Source organism: Oncorhynchus tshawytscha, linkage group LG16 (genome assembly GCF_018296145.1).
Source record: "Oncorhynchus tshawytscha isolate Ot180627B linkage group LG16, Otsh_v2.0, whole genome shotgun sequence".
Taxonomy (NCBI): Eukaryota; Metazoa; Chordata; class Actinopteri; order Salmoniformes; family Salmonidae; genus Oncorhynchus; species Oncorhynchus tshawytscha.
This window is the reverse complement of record NC_056444.1, coordinates 87,199,093-87,214,760: the sequence shown is the minus strand read 5'-3', so window position 1 is coordinate 87,214,760 and position 15,668 is coordinate 87,199,093. Positions and strand designations below refer to the sequence as shown.

Here is a 15,668-nt window from a genome sequence, read left to right as displayed (position 1 = left end):
ACAGTCTAGTAACCCGTGAGGCTTTAACAGAATCTACAGTCTAGTAACCCGTGAGGCTTTAACAGAATCTACAGTCTAGTAACCCTGAGGCTTTAACAGAATCTACAGTCTAGTAACCCGTGAGGCTTTAACAGAATCTACAGTCTAGTAACCCGTGAGGCTTTAACAGAATCTGTGAGGCTTTAACAGAATCTACAGTCTAGTAACCCGTGAGGCTTTAACAGAATCTACAGTCTAGTAACCCATGAGGCTTTAACAGAATCTACAGTCTAGTAACCCGTGAGGCTTTAACAGAATCTACAGTCTAGTAACCCGTGAGGCTTTAACAGAATCTACAGTCTAGTAACCCGTGAGGCTTTAACAGAATCTACAGTCTAGTAACCCATGAGGCTTTAACAGAATCTACAGTCTAGTAACCCGTGAGGCTTTAACAGAATCTACAGTCTAGTAACCCATGAGGCTTTAACAGAATCTACAGTCTAGTAACCCGTGAGGCTTTAACAGAATCTACAGTCTAGTAACCCATGAGGCTTTAACAGAATCTACAGTCTAGTAACCCTGAGGCTTTAACAGAATCTACAGTCTAGTAACCCGTGAGGTTAACAGAATCTACAGTCTAGTGTGAGGCTTTAACAGAATCTACAGTCTAGTAACCCGTGAGGCTTTAACAGAATCTACAGTCTAGTAACCCATGAGGCTTTAACAGAATCTACAGTCTAGTAACCCGTGAGGCTTTAACAGAATCTACAGTCTAGTAACCCGTGAGGCTTTAACAGAATCTACAGTCTAGTAACCCATGAGACTTAAACAGAATCTACAGTCTAGTAACCCATGAGACTTAAACATAATCTACAGTCTAGTAACCCATGAGACTTAAACATAATCTACAGTCTAGTAACCCATGAGACTGGTGTCCCCTCTCATGTAGAAGTCAGTGCTCAGTAAATAAACTCTCTGTCTCTCTCTCTCTCTCTCTCTCTCTCTCTCTCTCTCTCTCTCTCTCTGTGTGTCTCTCTGTGTCTCTCTCTCTCGCTCTGTCTCTCTCACTCTCTGTGTGTCTCTCTGTGTCTCTCTGTGTCTCGCCCTGTCTCTCTCGCTCTGTCTCTCTCTCTCTCTCTCTCTCTCTCTGTGTCTCTCTGTGTGTCTCTCTGTGTGTCTCTCTTTCTCTCTCTCTCTCTCTGTGTCTCCCCTCTACTAGGTGATCTATGAGTTGACGGAGGGAGAGAGACAGCTGATCGAGGACCTCAGTCTGGTTAAAAAGGTACCTGTCAACTCTGTGGTGTTCCAGGAACTAACTCTGTGGTGTTCCAGGAACTAACTCTGTGGTGTTCCAGGAACTAACTCTGTGGTGTTCCAGGTGTTCTAGGAACCAACTCTGTGTTGTTCCAGGTATTCTAGGAACTAACTCTGTGGTGTTCCAGGAACTAACTCTGTGGTGTTCTAGGAACTAACTCTGTGGTGTTCCAGGAACTAACTCTGTGGTGTTCTAGGAACTAACTCTGTGGTGTTCCAGGAACTAACTCTGTGGTGTTCCAGGAACTAACTCTGTGGTGTTCCAGGAACTAACTCTGTGGTGTTCCAGGAACTAACTCTGTGGTGTTCCAGGAACTAACTCTGTGGTGTTCTAGGAACTAACTCTGTGGTGTTCCAGGAACTAACTCTGTGGTGTTCAGAACTAACTCTGAAGGTGTTCCAGGAACTAACTCTGTGGTGTTCAGGAACTAACTCTGTGGTGTTCCAGGAACTAACTCTGTGGTGTTCCAGGAACTAACTCTGTGGTGTTCCAGGAACTAACTCTGTGGTGTTCCAGGAACTAACTCTGTGGTGTTCCAGGAACTAACTCTGCGGTGTTCCAGGAACTAACTCTGCGGTGTTCCAGGAACTAACTCTGTGGTGTTCCAGGAACTAACTCTGTGGTGTTCCAGGAACTAACTCTGCGGTGTTCCAGGTGTTCTAGGAACCAACTCTGTGTTGTTCCAGGTATTCTAGGAACTAACTCTGTGGTGTTCCAGGAACTAACTCTGTGGTGTTCCAGGAACCAACTCTGTGTTGTTCCAGGAACTAACTCTGTGGTGTTCCAGGAACTAACTCTGTGGTGTTCCAGGAACCAACTCTGTGGTGTTCCAGGTGTTCTAGGAACTAACTCTGTGGTGTTCCAGGTGTACTATGAGCCCATGCTGAAGTTGGACATCATGACGGAGAGTGAACTAGGGCAGATCTTTGGTACTCTGGACTCTCTCATACCTCTCCACGAAGGTAACCCACAATCCTCCTCTTTAAGGTCTCATTTCCTGTCTGTATTCAGATTGAAGGTGTATTTATCTGGATGGTTCTGTGTTTGTTTGCTCTGGTCTTGTTGTAGATCTCTTGGCTCGGCTGGAACGCCTGAGAGGATCAGAAAAGACTGTTGGGGCAGTTGGAGTAACACTCTTCAATTGGGTGAGAAACCGTCACCATGGAAACTGAGGACTGAAAGAGAAGAGGGAGAAGGGAATGCACTTTGTGAACCATGTCTTCATCCCTCCCTCCCTCTGTCTCTCCCCCCTCTATTTCTCTCTTCTCCTTATTTCTCCTCCCTCCCCCCTCCCTCCCTCCCTCCCTCCCCCTCTATTTCTCCCTCTTATTTCTCCTCCCTCCCTCTCTCCCTCTGTCTCTCCCCCTCTATTTCTCTCTCTCCTTATTTCTCTCTCCCTCCCTCTCTCCCTCTGTCTCTCCCCCCTTATTTCTCCCTTCTCCTTATTTCTCTCTCTCTCTCTCCCTCCCTCCCTCCCTCTCTCTCCCCCCTCTATTTCTCCTTCTCCTTATCTTCTCTCCCCTCCCTCTATTTCTCCTCTTCTCCTTATTTCTCCCTCCCTCCCTCCACCTCCCTCCCTCCCTCCCTCCCTCCCTCCCTCCCTCCCTCTCCCTCCCTCCCTCCCTCCCTCCCTCCCTCCCTCCCTCTCTCCTTCTATTTCTCTCCCTATCTCTCCCTCCCTCTGTCTCTCTCCCCCCTCTATTTCTCCCTTCTTATTTCTCCCTCCCTCCCTCTCTCCCTCCCTCCCTCCCCCCTCTTTCTCCATTCTCCTTCCCTCCCTCCCTCCCTCCCTCTCCCTCTGTCTCTCCCTTCCCTTTGTTTCTCCCTCTCTCCTTCTATTTTTCTCCCTATCTCTCCCTCCCTCTGTCTCTCTCCCTACCTCTATTTCTCCCTTCTCCTTATTTCTCTCTCCACTCTGTCTCTTTCCTTCTGTCTCTCTCCCTCTTTCTCTCTCTCTATTTCTCTCCACCTCTATTTCTCCCTTCTCCTTATTTCTCTCTCCCCTCTGTCTTTCTCCCTATCTCTCCACTCTGTCTCTCTCCTTCTGTCTCTCTCCCTATCTCTCCCTCCCTCTGTCTCTCTCCCTACCTCTATTTCTCCCTTCTCCTTATTTCTCTCTCCACTCTGTCTCTCTCCTTCTGTCTCTCTCCCTCTTTCTCTCTCTCTATTTCTCTCCACCTCTATTTCTCCTCTCTCTCTCGCTCTTTTTCTCTCTCCTTCTATTTCTCTCTCCCAATCTCTCTCTCTCTCTCTTTCCCTCCCTCTCTCTTTCTCCCAATCTCTATCTCCCTCTCTCTCTCTCTCTTTTATAGTTCCCCTGTCTAGAGGCGTATGTGACATATTGTTGTAACCAGGTGGAGGCTAAGGTGAGTGTTTCCTGTCAAGGTTTGTTCCAAGCCAGTTTTTACCTGTCACTGTCATCATATTAGGTTTGCTGTTCATTGGCTGATTTATTGACTGACTAACTGATTGGCTGATTGATTTATATTTTGCTTTATCAGTTGGTGGATTGGTTAATTGATGCACTGATTGAAGGTTGATTGACTGTATTGATTAAGGCCCTGTTGGACATGAAGAAGCAGCAGAAACGAGTGGAGCAATTCCTTCGTCTGTGCCAGGAGTCGTCTTTTAGCAGGAAGTTGGACCTCTGGAACTTCCTGGACCTCCCTCGCAGCCGATTGGTCAAATACCCGCTGTTGCTACGGGAGATTCTGAAGAGCACGCCACCAGATCACCCCGATGAAGACACACTGCCTGACGCTGTGAGGATACACACACATTGACTGGTTGTTTCATTCATTTATTTATTGGCTGATTGATGGGTCGCCTGATTGATTAGTTGATACACACACCCATCACTCCCCCCCAGTTTGTCCAGTCCATCGTATCAGATATGGCCGTCATTGTAATTAAGAATTTGTTCTTAACTGACTTTGCTAGTTAAATAAATGTTTTATTTTTATTTTTTTTAAATGTCCCCCCCCCAGTTGGAGTTGGTCCAGTCCATCGTATCAGAGGTGGACAGAAAGACCGGGGAGGCGGAGTGTCAGTTCTATAGGAGGGGCTTGGCTTACCTGGAGGAGGGCCAAAGGCTCCCTGAGATCCAGCTGTCACGATTCCTCTACTGCCACGGAGAACTGAAGAACACCAAGGGACAGGTACTGTCTATCTTTCCTCGGGTCTCCACCGAATTAGGTAAATCCGCCTTCAGTTTTAATGTCCCCCATTTTTGGAATAACCCTGCAGAACTCGCTGGGGCCTCCCGAGTGGAGCAGGGGTCGAAGACACTGCATCGCAGTGCTAGCTGTGCCACTAAGGATTCTGGGTTCGAGTCCAGGCTCTGTTGCAGCCGGCCGTGACCGGGAGACCAATGGGGGGGCGTCGTCCGGCTTAGGGGGAGGGTTTGACCCGCAGGGATGTCCTTGTCCCATCACTCACTAGCTACTCCTGTGGCGGGCCGGGCACAGTCCACGCTGACACGGTCGCCAGGTGTACGGTGTTTCCTCTGACACATTGGTGCGGCTGGCTTCCGGGTTAAGCGGGCATTGTGTCAAGAAGCAGTGAGGCTTGGTTGGGTCGTGTTTCGGGGGACGCACGGCTCTCAACCTTCGCCTCTCCCGAGTCTGTACGGAAGTTGCAGCGATGAGACAAGACTGTAACTACCAATTGGGGAGGAAACGGGGTAAAAAAAAAAAATATATATATATATATATATAGGGGAACCACTAGGCTACCTGTCTCCTCTAACCACTAGGCTACCTGCCTCCTCTAACCACTAGGCTACCTGCCTCCTCTAACCACTAGGCTACCTGCCTCCTCTAACCACTAGGCTACCTGCCTCCTCTAACCACTAGGCTACCTGCCTCCTCTAACCACTAGGCTACCTGCCTCCTCTAACCACTAGGATACCTGCCTCCTCTAACCACTAGGCTACCTGCCTCCTCTAACCACTAGGCTACCTGCCTCCCTCCTCTAACCACTAGGCTACCTGCATCCTCTAACCACTAGGCTACCTGCCTCCTCTAACCACTAGGCTACCTGCCTCCTCTACACTCTAACCACTCGGCTACCTGCCTCCTCTAACCACTAGGCTACCTGCCAACTCTACACTCTAACCACTAGGCTACCTGCCTCCTCTAACCACTAGGCTACCTGCCTCCTCTAACCACTAGGCTACCTGCCTCCTCTAACCACTAGGCTACCTGCCTCCTCTAACCACTAGGCTACCTGCCTCCTCTAACCACTAGGCTACCTGCCTCCTCTACACTCTAACCACTAGGCTACCTGCCTCCTCTAACCACTAGGCTACCTGCCTCCTCTAACCACTAGGCTACCTGCCTCCTCTAACCACTAGGCTACCTGTCTCCTCTAACCACTAGGCTACCTGTCTCCTCTAACCACTAGGCTACCTGCCTCCTCTACACTCTAACCACTAGGCTACCTGCCTCCTCTACACTCTAACCACTAGGCTACCTGCCTCCTCTAACCACTAGGCTACCTGCCTCCTCTAACCACTAGGCTGCCTGCCTCCTCTACACTCTAACCACTAGGCTACCTGCCTCCTCTACACTCTAACCACTAGGCTACCTGCATCCTCTAACCACTAGGCTACCTGCCTCCTCTACACTCTAACCACTAGGCTACCTGCCTCCTCTAACCACTAGGCTACCTGTCTCCTCTAACCACTAGGCTACCTGCCTCCTCTAACCACTAGGCTACCTGCCTCCTCTAACCACTAGGCTACCTGCCTCCTCTAACCACTAGGCTACCTGCCTCCTCTAACCACTAGGCTACCTGTCTCCTCTAACCACTAGGCTACCCGTCTCCTCTAACCACTAGGCTACCTGTCTCCTCTAACCACTAGGCTACCTGCCTCCTCTACACTCTAACCACTAGGCTACCTGCCTTCTCTACACTCTAACCACTAGGCTACCTGCCTCCTCTAACCACTAGGCTACCTGCCTCCTCTACACTCTAACCACTAGGCTACCTGCCTCCTCTAACCACTAGGCTACCTGCCTCCTCTAACCACTAGGCTACCTGTCTCCTCTAACCACTAGGCTACCTGCCTCCTCTAACCACTAGGCTACCTGCCTCCTCTAGGCACTCTAACCACTAGGCTACCTGCCTCCTAACCACTAGGCTACCTGTCCTCTAACCACTAGGCTACCTGCATCCTTTAACCACTAGGCTACCTGCCTCCTCTACACTCTAACCACTAGGCTACCTGCCTCCTCTAACCACTAGGCTACCTGCCTCCTCTAACCACTAGGCTACCTGCCTCCTCTAACCACTAGGCTACCTGCCTCCTCTAACCACTAGGCTACCTGCCTCCTCTAACCACTAGGCTACCTGCCTCCTCTAACCACTAGGCTACCTGTCTCCTCTAACCACTAGGCTACCTGTCTCCTCTAACCACTAGGCTACCTGTCTCCTCTAACCACTAGGCTACCCGTCTCCTCTAACCACTAGGCTACCTGTCTCCTCTAACCACTAGGCTACCTGCCTCCTCTAACCACTAGGCTACCTGCCTCTAACCACTACACTCTAACCACTAGGCTACCTGCCTCCTCTAACCACTAGGCTACCTGCCTCCTCTACACTCTAACCACTAGGCTACCTGCCTCCTCTAACCACTAGGCTACCTGCCTCCTCTAACCCCTAGACTACCTGCCTCTCTAACCACTAGACTACCTGTCTCCTCTATCCACTAGACTACCTGCCCCTCTAACCACTAGGCTACCTGCTGCCTCTACACTCTAACCACTAGGCTACCTTCTGCCTCTAACCACTAGACTACCTGCCTCCTCTAACCACTAGGCTACCTGCCTCCTCTAACCACTAGGCTACCTGTCTCCTCTAACCACTAGGCTACCTGTCTCCTCTAACCACTAGGCTACCTGCCTCCTCTAACCACTAGGCTACCTGCCTAACCACTAGGCTACACTCTAACCACTAGGCTACCTGCCTCCTCTAACCACTAGGCTACCTGCCTCCTCTAACCACTAGGCTACCTGCCTCCTCTAACCACTAGGCTACCTGCCTCCTCTAACCACTAGGCTACCTGTCTCCTCTAACCACTAGGCTACCTGTCTCCTCTAACCACTAGGCTACCTGCCTCCTCTACACTCTAACCACTAGGCTACCTGCCTCCTCTACACCTGCCTCCTCTAACCACTAGGCTACCTGCCTCCTCTAACCACTAGGCTACCTGCCTCCTCTACACTCTAACCACTAGGCTACCTGCCTCCTCTAACCACTAGGCTACCTGCCTCCTCTAACCACTAGGCTACCTGCCTCCTCTAACCACTAGGCTACCTACCTCCTCTAACCACTAGGCTATCTGCCTCCTCTAACCACTAGGCTACCTGTCTCCTCTAACCACTAGGCTACCTGCCTCCTCTAACCACTAGACTACCTGCCTCCTCTACACTCTAACCACTAGGCTATCTGCCTCCTCTAACCACTAGGCTATATGTCTCCTCTACACTTTAACCACTAGGCTACCTGTCTCCTCTAACCACTAGGCTACCTGCCTCCTCTAACCACTAGGCTATATGCCTCCTCTACACTCTAACCACTAGGCTACCTGTCTCCTCTAACCACTAGGCTAGGCCTGCCTCCTCTAACCACTAGGCTACCTGCCTCCTCTAACCACTAGGCTACCTGCCTCCTCTAACCACTAGATTACCTGCCTCCTCTAACCACTAGGCTATCTGTCTCCTCTAACCACTAGGCTACCTGCCTCCTCTAACCACTAGGCTATCTGCCTCCTCTAACCACTAGGCTACCTGCCTCCTACACTAACCACTAGGCTACCTGCCTCCTCTAACCACTAGGCTACACTCTAACCACTAGGCTACCTGCCTCCTCTAACCACTAGGCTACCTGCCTCACTCTAACCACTAGGCTACCTGCCTCCTCTAACCACTAGGCTACCTGCCTCCTCTAACCACTAGGCTACCTGCCTCCTCTAACCACTAGGCTACCTGCCTCCTCTAACCACTAGGCTACCTGCCTCCTCTAACCACTAGGCTACCTGCCTCCTCTAACCACTAGGCTACCTGCCTCCTCTAACCACTAGGCTACCTGCCTCCTCTAACCACTAACCACTAGGCTACCTGTCTCCTCTAACCACTAGGCTACCTGCCTCCTCTAACCACTAGGCTACCTGCCTCCTCTAACCACTAGGCTACCTGCCTCCTCTAACCACTAGGCTACCTGCCTCCTCTAACCACTAGGCTACCTGCCTCCTCTAACCACTAGGCTACCTGTCTCCTCTAACCACTAGGCTATCTGCCTCCTCTAACCACTAGGCTACCTGCCTCCTCTAACCACTAGGCTACCTGTCTCCTCTAACCACTAGGCTACCTGCCTCCTAACCACTAGGCTACCTCTAACCACTAGGCTACCTGCCTCCCTCTAACCACTAGGCTACCTGCCTCCTCTAACCACTAGGCTACCTGCCTAACCACTAGGCACCTGCCTCCTCTAACCACTAGGCTACCTGCCTCCTCTAACCACTAGGCTACCTGCCTCCTCTAACCACTAGGCTACCTGCCTCCTCTAACCACTAGGCTACCTGCCTCCTCTAACCACTAGGCTACCTGTCTCCTCTAACCACTAGGCTACCTGCCTCCTCTAACCACTAGGCTACCTGCCTCCTCTAACCACTAGGCTACCTGCCTCCTCTAACCACTAGGCTACCTGCCTCCTCTAACCACTAGGCTACCTGCCTCCTCTAACCACTAGACTACCTGCCTCCTCTAACCACTAGGCTACCTGCCTCCTCTAACCACTAGGCTACCTGCCTCCTCTAACCACAAGGCTACCTGCCTCCTCTAACCACTAGGCTACCTGCCTCCTCTAACCACTAGGCTACCTGCCTCCTCTAACCACTAGGCTACCTGCCTCCTCTAACCACTAGGCTACCTGTCTCCTCTAACCACTAGGCTACCTGCCTCCTCTAACCACTAGGCTACCTGCCTCCTCTAACCACTAGGCTACCTGCCTCCTCTAACCACTAGGCTACCTGCCTCCTCTAACCACTAGGCTACCTGCCTCCTCTAACCACTAGACTACCTGCCTCCTCTAACCACTAGGCTATCTGTCTCCTCTAACCACTAGGCTACCTGCCTCCTCTAACCACTAGGCTATCTGTCTCCTCTAACCACTAGGCTACCTGCCTCCTCTACACTCTAACCACTAGGCTACCTGCCTCCCTACACTCTAACCACTAGGCTACCTGCCTCCCTACACTCTAACCACTAGGCTACCTGCCTCCTCTAACCACTAGGCTACCTGCCCTCTAACCACACTCTAACCACTAGGCTACCTGCCTCCTCTAACCACTAGGCTACCTGCCTCCTCTAACCACTAGGCTACCTGCCTCCTCTAACCACTAGGCTACCTGCCTCCTCTAACCACTAGGCTACCTGCCTCTCTCCTCTAACCACTAGGCTACCTGCCTCCTCTAACCACTAGGCTACCTGCCTCCTCTAACCACTAGGCTACCTGCCTCCTCTAACCACTAGGCTACCTGCCTCCTCTAACCACTAGGCTACCTGCCTCCTCTAACCACTAGACTACCTGCCTCCTCTAACCACTAGGCTACCTGCCTCCTCTAACCACTAGGCTACCTGCCTCCTCTAACCACAAGGCTACCTGCCTCCTCTAACCACTAGGCTACCTGCCTCCTCTAACCACTAGGCTACCTGCCTCCTCTAACCACTAGGCTACCTGCCTCTAACCACTAGGCTACCTGCCTCCTCTAACCACTAGGCTACCTGCCTCCTCTAACCACTAGGCTACCTGCCTCCTCTAACCACTAGGCTACCTGCCTCCTCTAACCACTAGGCTACCTGCCTCCTCTAACCACTAGGCTACCTGCCTCTCTAACCACTAGACTACCTGCCCTCTAACCACTAGGCTACCTGCCTCCTCTAACCACTGGCTACCTGCCTCCTCTAACCACTAGGCTACCTGCCTCCTCTAACCACTAGGCTACCTGCCTCTAACCACTAGACTACCTGCCTCCTCTAACCACTAGACTACCTGCCTCCTCTAACCACTAGACTACCTGCCTCCTCTAACCACTAGGCTACCTGCCTCCTCTAACCACTAGACTACCTGCCTCCTCTAACCACTAGGCTACCTGCCTCCTCTAACCACTAGGCTACCTGCCTCCTCTAACCACTAGGCTACCTGCCTTCTAACCACTAGGCTACCTACCTCCCTCTAACCACTAGGCTACCTGCCTCCTCTAACCACTAGGCTACCTGCCTCCTCTAACCACTAGGCTACCTGCCTCCTCTAACCACTAGGCTACCTGCCTCCTCTAACCACTAGGCTACCTGCCTCCTCTAACCACTAGGCTACCTGCCTCCTCTAACCACTAGGCTACCTGCCTCCCTCCTCTACTGCCTCCCTCTAACCACTAGGCTACCTGCCTCCTCTAACCACTAGACTACCTGCCTCCTCTAACCACTAGACTACCTGCCTCCTCTAACCACTAGGCTACCTCCTTCTAACCACTAGGCTACCTACCTCCCTCTAACCACTAGGCTACCTACCTCCTCTAACCACTAGGCTACCTGCCTCCTCTAACCACTAGGCTACCTGCCTCCTCTAACCACTAGGCTACCTGCCTCCTCTCTAGGCTACCTGCCTCCTCTAACCACTAGGCTACCTGCCTCCTCTAACCACTAGGCTACCTGCCTCCTCTAACCACTAGGCTACCTGCCTCCTCTAACCACTAGGCTACCTGCCTCCTCTAGCCACTAGGCTACCTGCCTCCTCTAACCACTAGGCTACCTGCCTCCTCTAACCACTAGGCTACCTGCCTCCTCTAACCACTAGACTACCTGCCTCCTCTAACCACTAGACTACCTGCCTCCTCTAACCACTAGACTACCTGCCTCCTCTAACCACTAGGCTACCTCCTTCTAACCACTAGGCTACCTACCTCCCTCTAACCACTAGGCTACCTACCTCCTCTAACCACTAGGCTACCTGCCTCCTCTAACCACTAGGCTACCTGCCTCCTCTAACCACTAGGCTACCTGCCTCCTCTACTCTCTAACCACTAGGCTACCTGCCTCCTCTAACCACTAGGCTACCTGCCTCCTCTAACCACTAGGCTACCTGCCTCCTCTAGCCACTAGGCTACCTGCCTCCTCTAGCCACTAGGCTACCTGCCTCCTCTAACCACTAGGCCACCTGCCTCCTCTAACCACTAGGCTACCTGCCTCCTCTAACCACTAGGCTACCTGCCTCCTCTAACCACTAGGCTACCTACCTCCTCTAACCACTAGGCTACCTCCCTCTAACCACTAGGCTACCTGCCTCCTCTAACCACTAGGCTACCTGCCTCCTCTAACCACTAGGCTACCTGTCTCCTCTAACCACTAGGCTACCTGTCTCCTCTAACCACTAGGCTACCTGTCTCCTCTAACCACTAGGCTACCTGCCTCCTCTACACTGCCTAACCACTAGGCTACCTGCCTCCTCTAACCACTAGGCTACCTGCCTCCTCTACACTCTAACCACTAGGCTACCTGCCTCCTCTAACCACTAGGCTACCTGCCTCCTCTAACCACTAGGCTACCTGTCTCCTCTAACCACTAGGCTACCTGCCTCCTCTAACCACTAGGCTACCTGCCTCTAACCTCTACACTCTAACCACTAGGCTACCTGCCTCCTCTAACCACTAGGCTACCTGCCTCCTCTAACCACTAGGCTACCTGCCTCCTCTAACCACTAGGCTACCTGCCTCCTCTAACCACTAGGCTACCTGCCTCCTCTAACCACTAGGCTACCTGCCTCCCTCTAACCACTAGGCTACCTGCCTCCTCTACACTCTAACCACTAGGCCACCTGCCTCCTCTAACCACTAGGCTACCTGCCTCCTCTAACCACTAGGCTACCTGCCTCCTCTACACTCTAACCACTAGGCTACCTGCCTCCTCTAACCACTAGGCTACCTGCCTCCCTCTAACCACTAGGCTACCTGCCTCCTCTAACCACTAGGCTACCTGCCTCCTCTAACCACTAGACTACCTGCCTCCTCTAACCACTAGGCTACCTGCCTCCTCTAACCACTAGGCTACCTGCCTCCTCTACACTCTAACCACTCGGCTACCTGCCTCCTCTAACCACTAGGCTACCTGCCTCCTCTAACCACTAGGCTACCTGCCTCCTCTAACCACTAGGCTACCTGCCTCCTCTAACCACTAGGCTACCTGCCTCCTCTAACCACTAGGCTACCTGCCTCCTCTAACCACTAGGCTACCTGCCTCCTCTACACTCTAACCACTAGGCCACCTGCCTCCTCTAACCACTAGGCTACCTGCCTCCTCTAACCACTAGGCTACCTGCCTCCTCTACACTCTAACCACTAGGCTACCTGCCTCTAACCACTAGGCTACCTGCCGCCCCAATTGTTTCTGAGGTTAATATTATATACAGTGCGTTCAGAAAGTATTCAGACCCCTTGACTTTTTCCACATTGTTACATTAGTCTTAATTTAAATTTGATTCAATTAATCGTTTTCCTCATCAATCTACACACAATACCCCATAATGACAAAGTGAAAACCACAATTTCTATATAACAGTTTTTGCTTTGTCATTATGGGTTATTGTGTGTAGATTGATGAGGAGGGAAAAAACAACGTCATCCATTTTAGAATAAGGCTGTAATGTAACAAATTGTGTAAAAAGTCCAGGGGTCTGAATACTTTCTGATTGTATATCCGCCCTCCTCCTGTAGAAGCTCCATGTGTTCCTGTTTGAGCTGTGTCTGGTTCTGACCCGCTCGGTGGAGGACAAAGAAGGGGGCGTGGTCTTTCAGGTGTACCGCCAGCCCCTCCCCACCGCCACACTCCACCTAGAAGACCTACCTGACGGGGAGGGTGGCGGTGGAGGGGCCTTCAGGGGGGCCTTCACCAGCGGCAACGACAAAGGTATGGAGTGTTACAGACTGTTACAGACTATTACTGAGTGTTACTGGGTGTTACTGGGTGTTACAGACTGTTACTGGGTGTTACAGACTGTTACTGGGTGTTACGGACTGTTACTGGGTGTTACTGAGTGTTACAGACTGTTACAGACTGTTACTGGGTGTTACAGACTGTTACTGGGTGTTACTGGGTGTTACTGGGTGTTACTGGGTGTTACTGGGTGTTACATACTGTTGCTGTGTTTTATCTAGTGTTGCTGAGTGTTGCTGAGTGTTGCTGACTGTGACTGTTGCTGACTGTTACTGAGTCTGAGACTGTTGCTGTGTTTTACCTAGTGTTACTGAGTGTTACTGGGTGTTGCCGGGTGTTGCCGGGTGTTGCCGGGTGTTACTGAGTGTTACTGACTATTACTGACTGTTACAGACTATTACTGAGTGTCACTGAGTGTCACTGAGTGTCACTGAGTGTCACTGAGTGTTAGACTGTTCCTGATCCTCATTCTCTCTCTGTCTGTCAGTACGTAACTGTCTCAGGGTGTCCAGTAGGGGGCGCTCCAAGGCCCAGTCTCACAGTCTCCAGGCCAACGACTCATTCAACAAGCAGCAGTGGATCTCCTGCCTGCGCCAGGCCATGGTCCAATCACGAGACAGGGACGCCCAGGTCAGCCAATCACCGCTGTCGTCCCGCATCTCCCCAGACTTCGCCCTGTACCACATCGCAGAGCTGAGTCTGAGCTCAGACACCGAGATGGCAGACCAGAGCAGTCAATGACCCGAGCAGAGTGATCCGTGACAGACAGACTAGACCAATCCAATCAAAGACTGATCAACTAATTGCTTAGCAATAGTCCCATGATGCATTTGGAGGTGGTAGTGATGTTAAACATGAAGGATGTGTACACTGGTCAGTACAGTTTTATAAGGCGAGAGAGGGGGGGGTGGGTGATGTTATGTAATGTGCCTTCTAGCCTGGGTGCCAGGCTGTTTGTGCTCTCTTGTCTCAACTCCTTATGGAATCGTCATGCAGAACAATGACCACGGAGATCTGGGACGAGGAGAACATACTTTGGGAGCTCTGGAGTCAATCAAGTTCCAAACAATTCCATCATCAGACGTCTTCTGGAATAGGATGTGAAAATGCCTAGAGAACGGTCTTTGTGCCATATACATGTTTGAACTCCTTGCGATGTTAGCTGTGATTATAGATCACATTGATAACCTGTACAGATTCAAGGCAATATTGATGAGTAAATGTTATGAGTGAAGTGGGTAATTTTTTAATTGTTTTTATTTTATTTTACTTGTTGCTAATAAACTTAAATATCTATGAAGCCTAGTGGTTAGAGTGTTAGGTCTGTAACCGATAGGTTGCTAGATGGAATCCCCCGAGCTGACAAGGTAAAAACCTGTCGTTCTGCCCCTGAACAAGGCAGTTAACCCACTGTTCCTAGGCCTTCATTGTAAATAGGAATTTGTTCTTCACTGACTTGCCTAGTTAAATAAAGGTTAAACAAAAAATACATAATATTCCTCTCTCCCTCTCAGCTGTGAGAATCCCATGTGTTCCCATCTAGTCTTACAGTAAGGTTAGGGACAAAATTACAGCTACGTTTCGATGGTAAGATCCAGAGGGAAAAGATGAGGGATGATTATCTCTCATATCTCTCTCTCTCTCTCTCCCCCTCTCTCTCCCGTTCTCTCTCCCGTTCTCTCTCCATCTCCCCCTCTCTCTCTCCCGTTCTCTCTCCATCTCCCTCTATCTCTCTCCCGTTCTCTCTCCATCTCCCCCTATCTCTCTCCCGTTCTCTCTCCATCTCCCCCTATCTCTCTCTCCCGTTCTCTCTCCATCTCCCCTATCTCTCTCCCGTTCTCTCTCCATCTCCCTATCTCTCTCCCATTCTCTCTCTCTCCATATCTCTCCATCTCCCCCTATCTCTCTCCCGTTCTCTCTCCATCTCCCCTATCTCTCTCCATATCTCTCTCTCTCTCTCCCGTTCTCTCTCCATCTCCCCCTATCTCTCTCCCCATCTCCCCTATCTCTCTCCCGTTCTCTCTCCATCTCCCCCTATCTCTCTCCTGTTCTCTCTCCATCTCCCCCTATCTCTCTCCGTTCTCTCTCTCTCCCCCTATCTCTCCCATTCTCTCTCCATCTCCCCTATCTCTCTCACGTTCTCTCTCCATCTCCCCCTATCTCTCTCACGTTCTCTCTCCATCTCCCCTATCTCTCTCACGTTCTCTCTCCATCTCCCTCTATCTCTCTCACATTCTCTCTCCATCTCCCCCTATCTCTCTCACGTTCTCTCTCCATCTCTCCCTATCTCTCTCCCGTTCTCTCTCCATCTCCCCTATCTCTCTCACGTTCTCTCTCCATCTCCCCTATCTCTCTCACGTTCTCTCTCTCTCCCTATCTCTCTC

The 15,668-nt window shown here is 51.2% G+C and overlaps 1 protein-coding gene across 1 annotated transcript in view; it reads left to right on the top strand.

The window, feature by feature from the left end:
* The window catches only part of arhgef3l (Rho guanine nucleotide exchange factor (GEF) 3, like), a 32,107-nt gene extending 17,523 nt beyond the window's left edge, over positions 1-14,584 (top strand). The window contains exons 7-14 of the mRNA XM_042299854.1: positions 1,199-1,261; positions 2,160-2,256; positions 2,363-2,439; positions 3,607-3,660; positions 3,853-4,056; positions 4,282-4,452; positions 13,065-13,257; positions 13,772-14,584. Coding sequence (XP_042155788.1) covers positions 1,199-1,261; positions 2,160-2,256; positions 2,363-2,439; positions 3,607-3,660; positions 3,853-4,056; positions 4,282-4,452; positions 13,065-13,257; positions 13,772-14,025 — 1,113 coding nt within the window. The 3' untranslated portion in view covers positions 14,026-14,584. The remainder of the gene's footprint in view (positions 1-1,198; positions 1,262-2,159; positions 2,257-2,362; positions 2,440-3,606; positions 3,661-3,852; positions 4,057-4,281; positions 4,453-13,064; positions 13,258-13,771) is intronic.
* Positions 14,585-15,668: the final 1,084 nt, after the last annotated feature.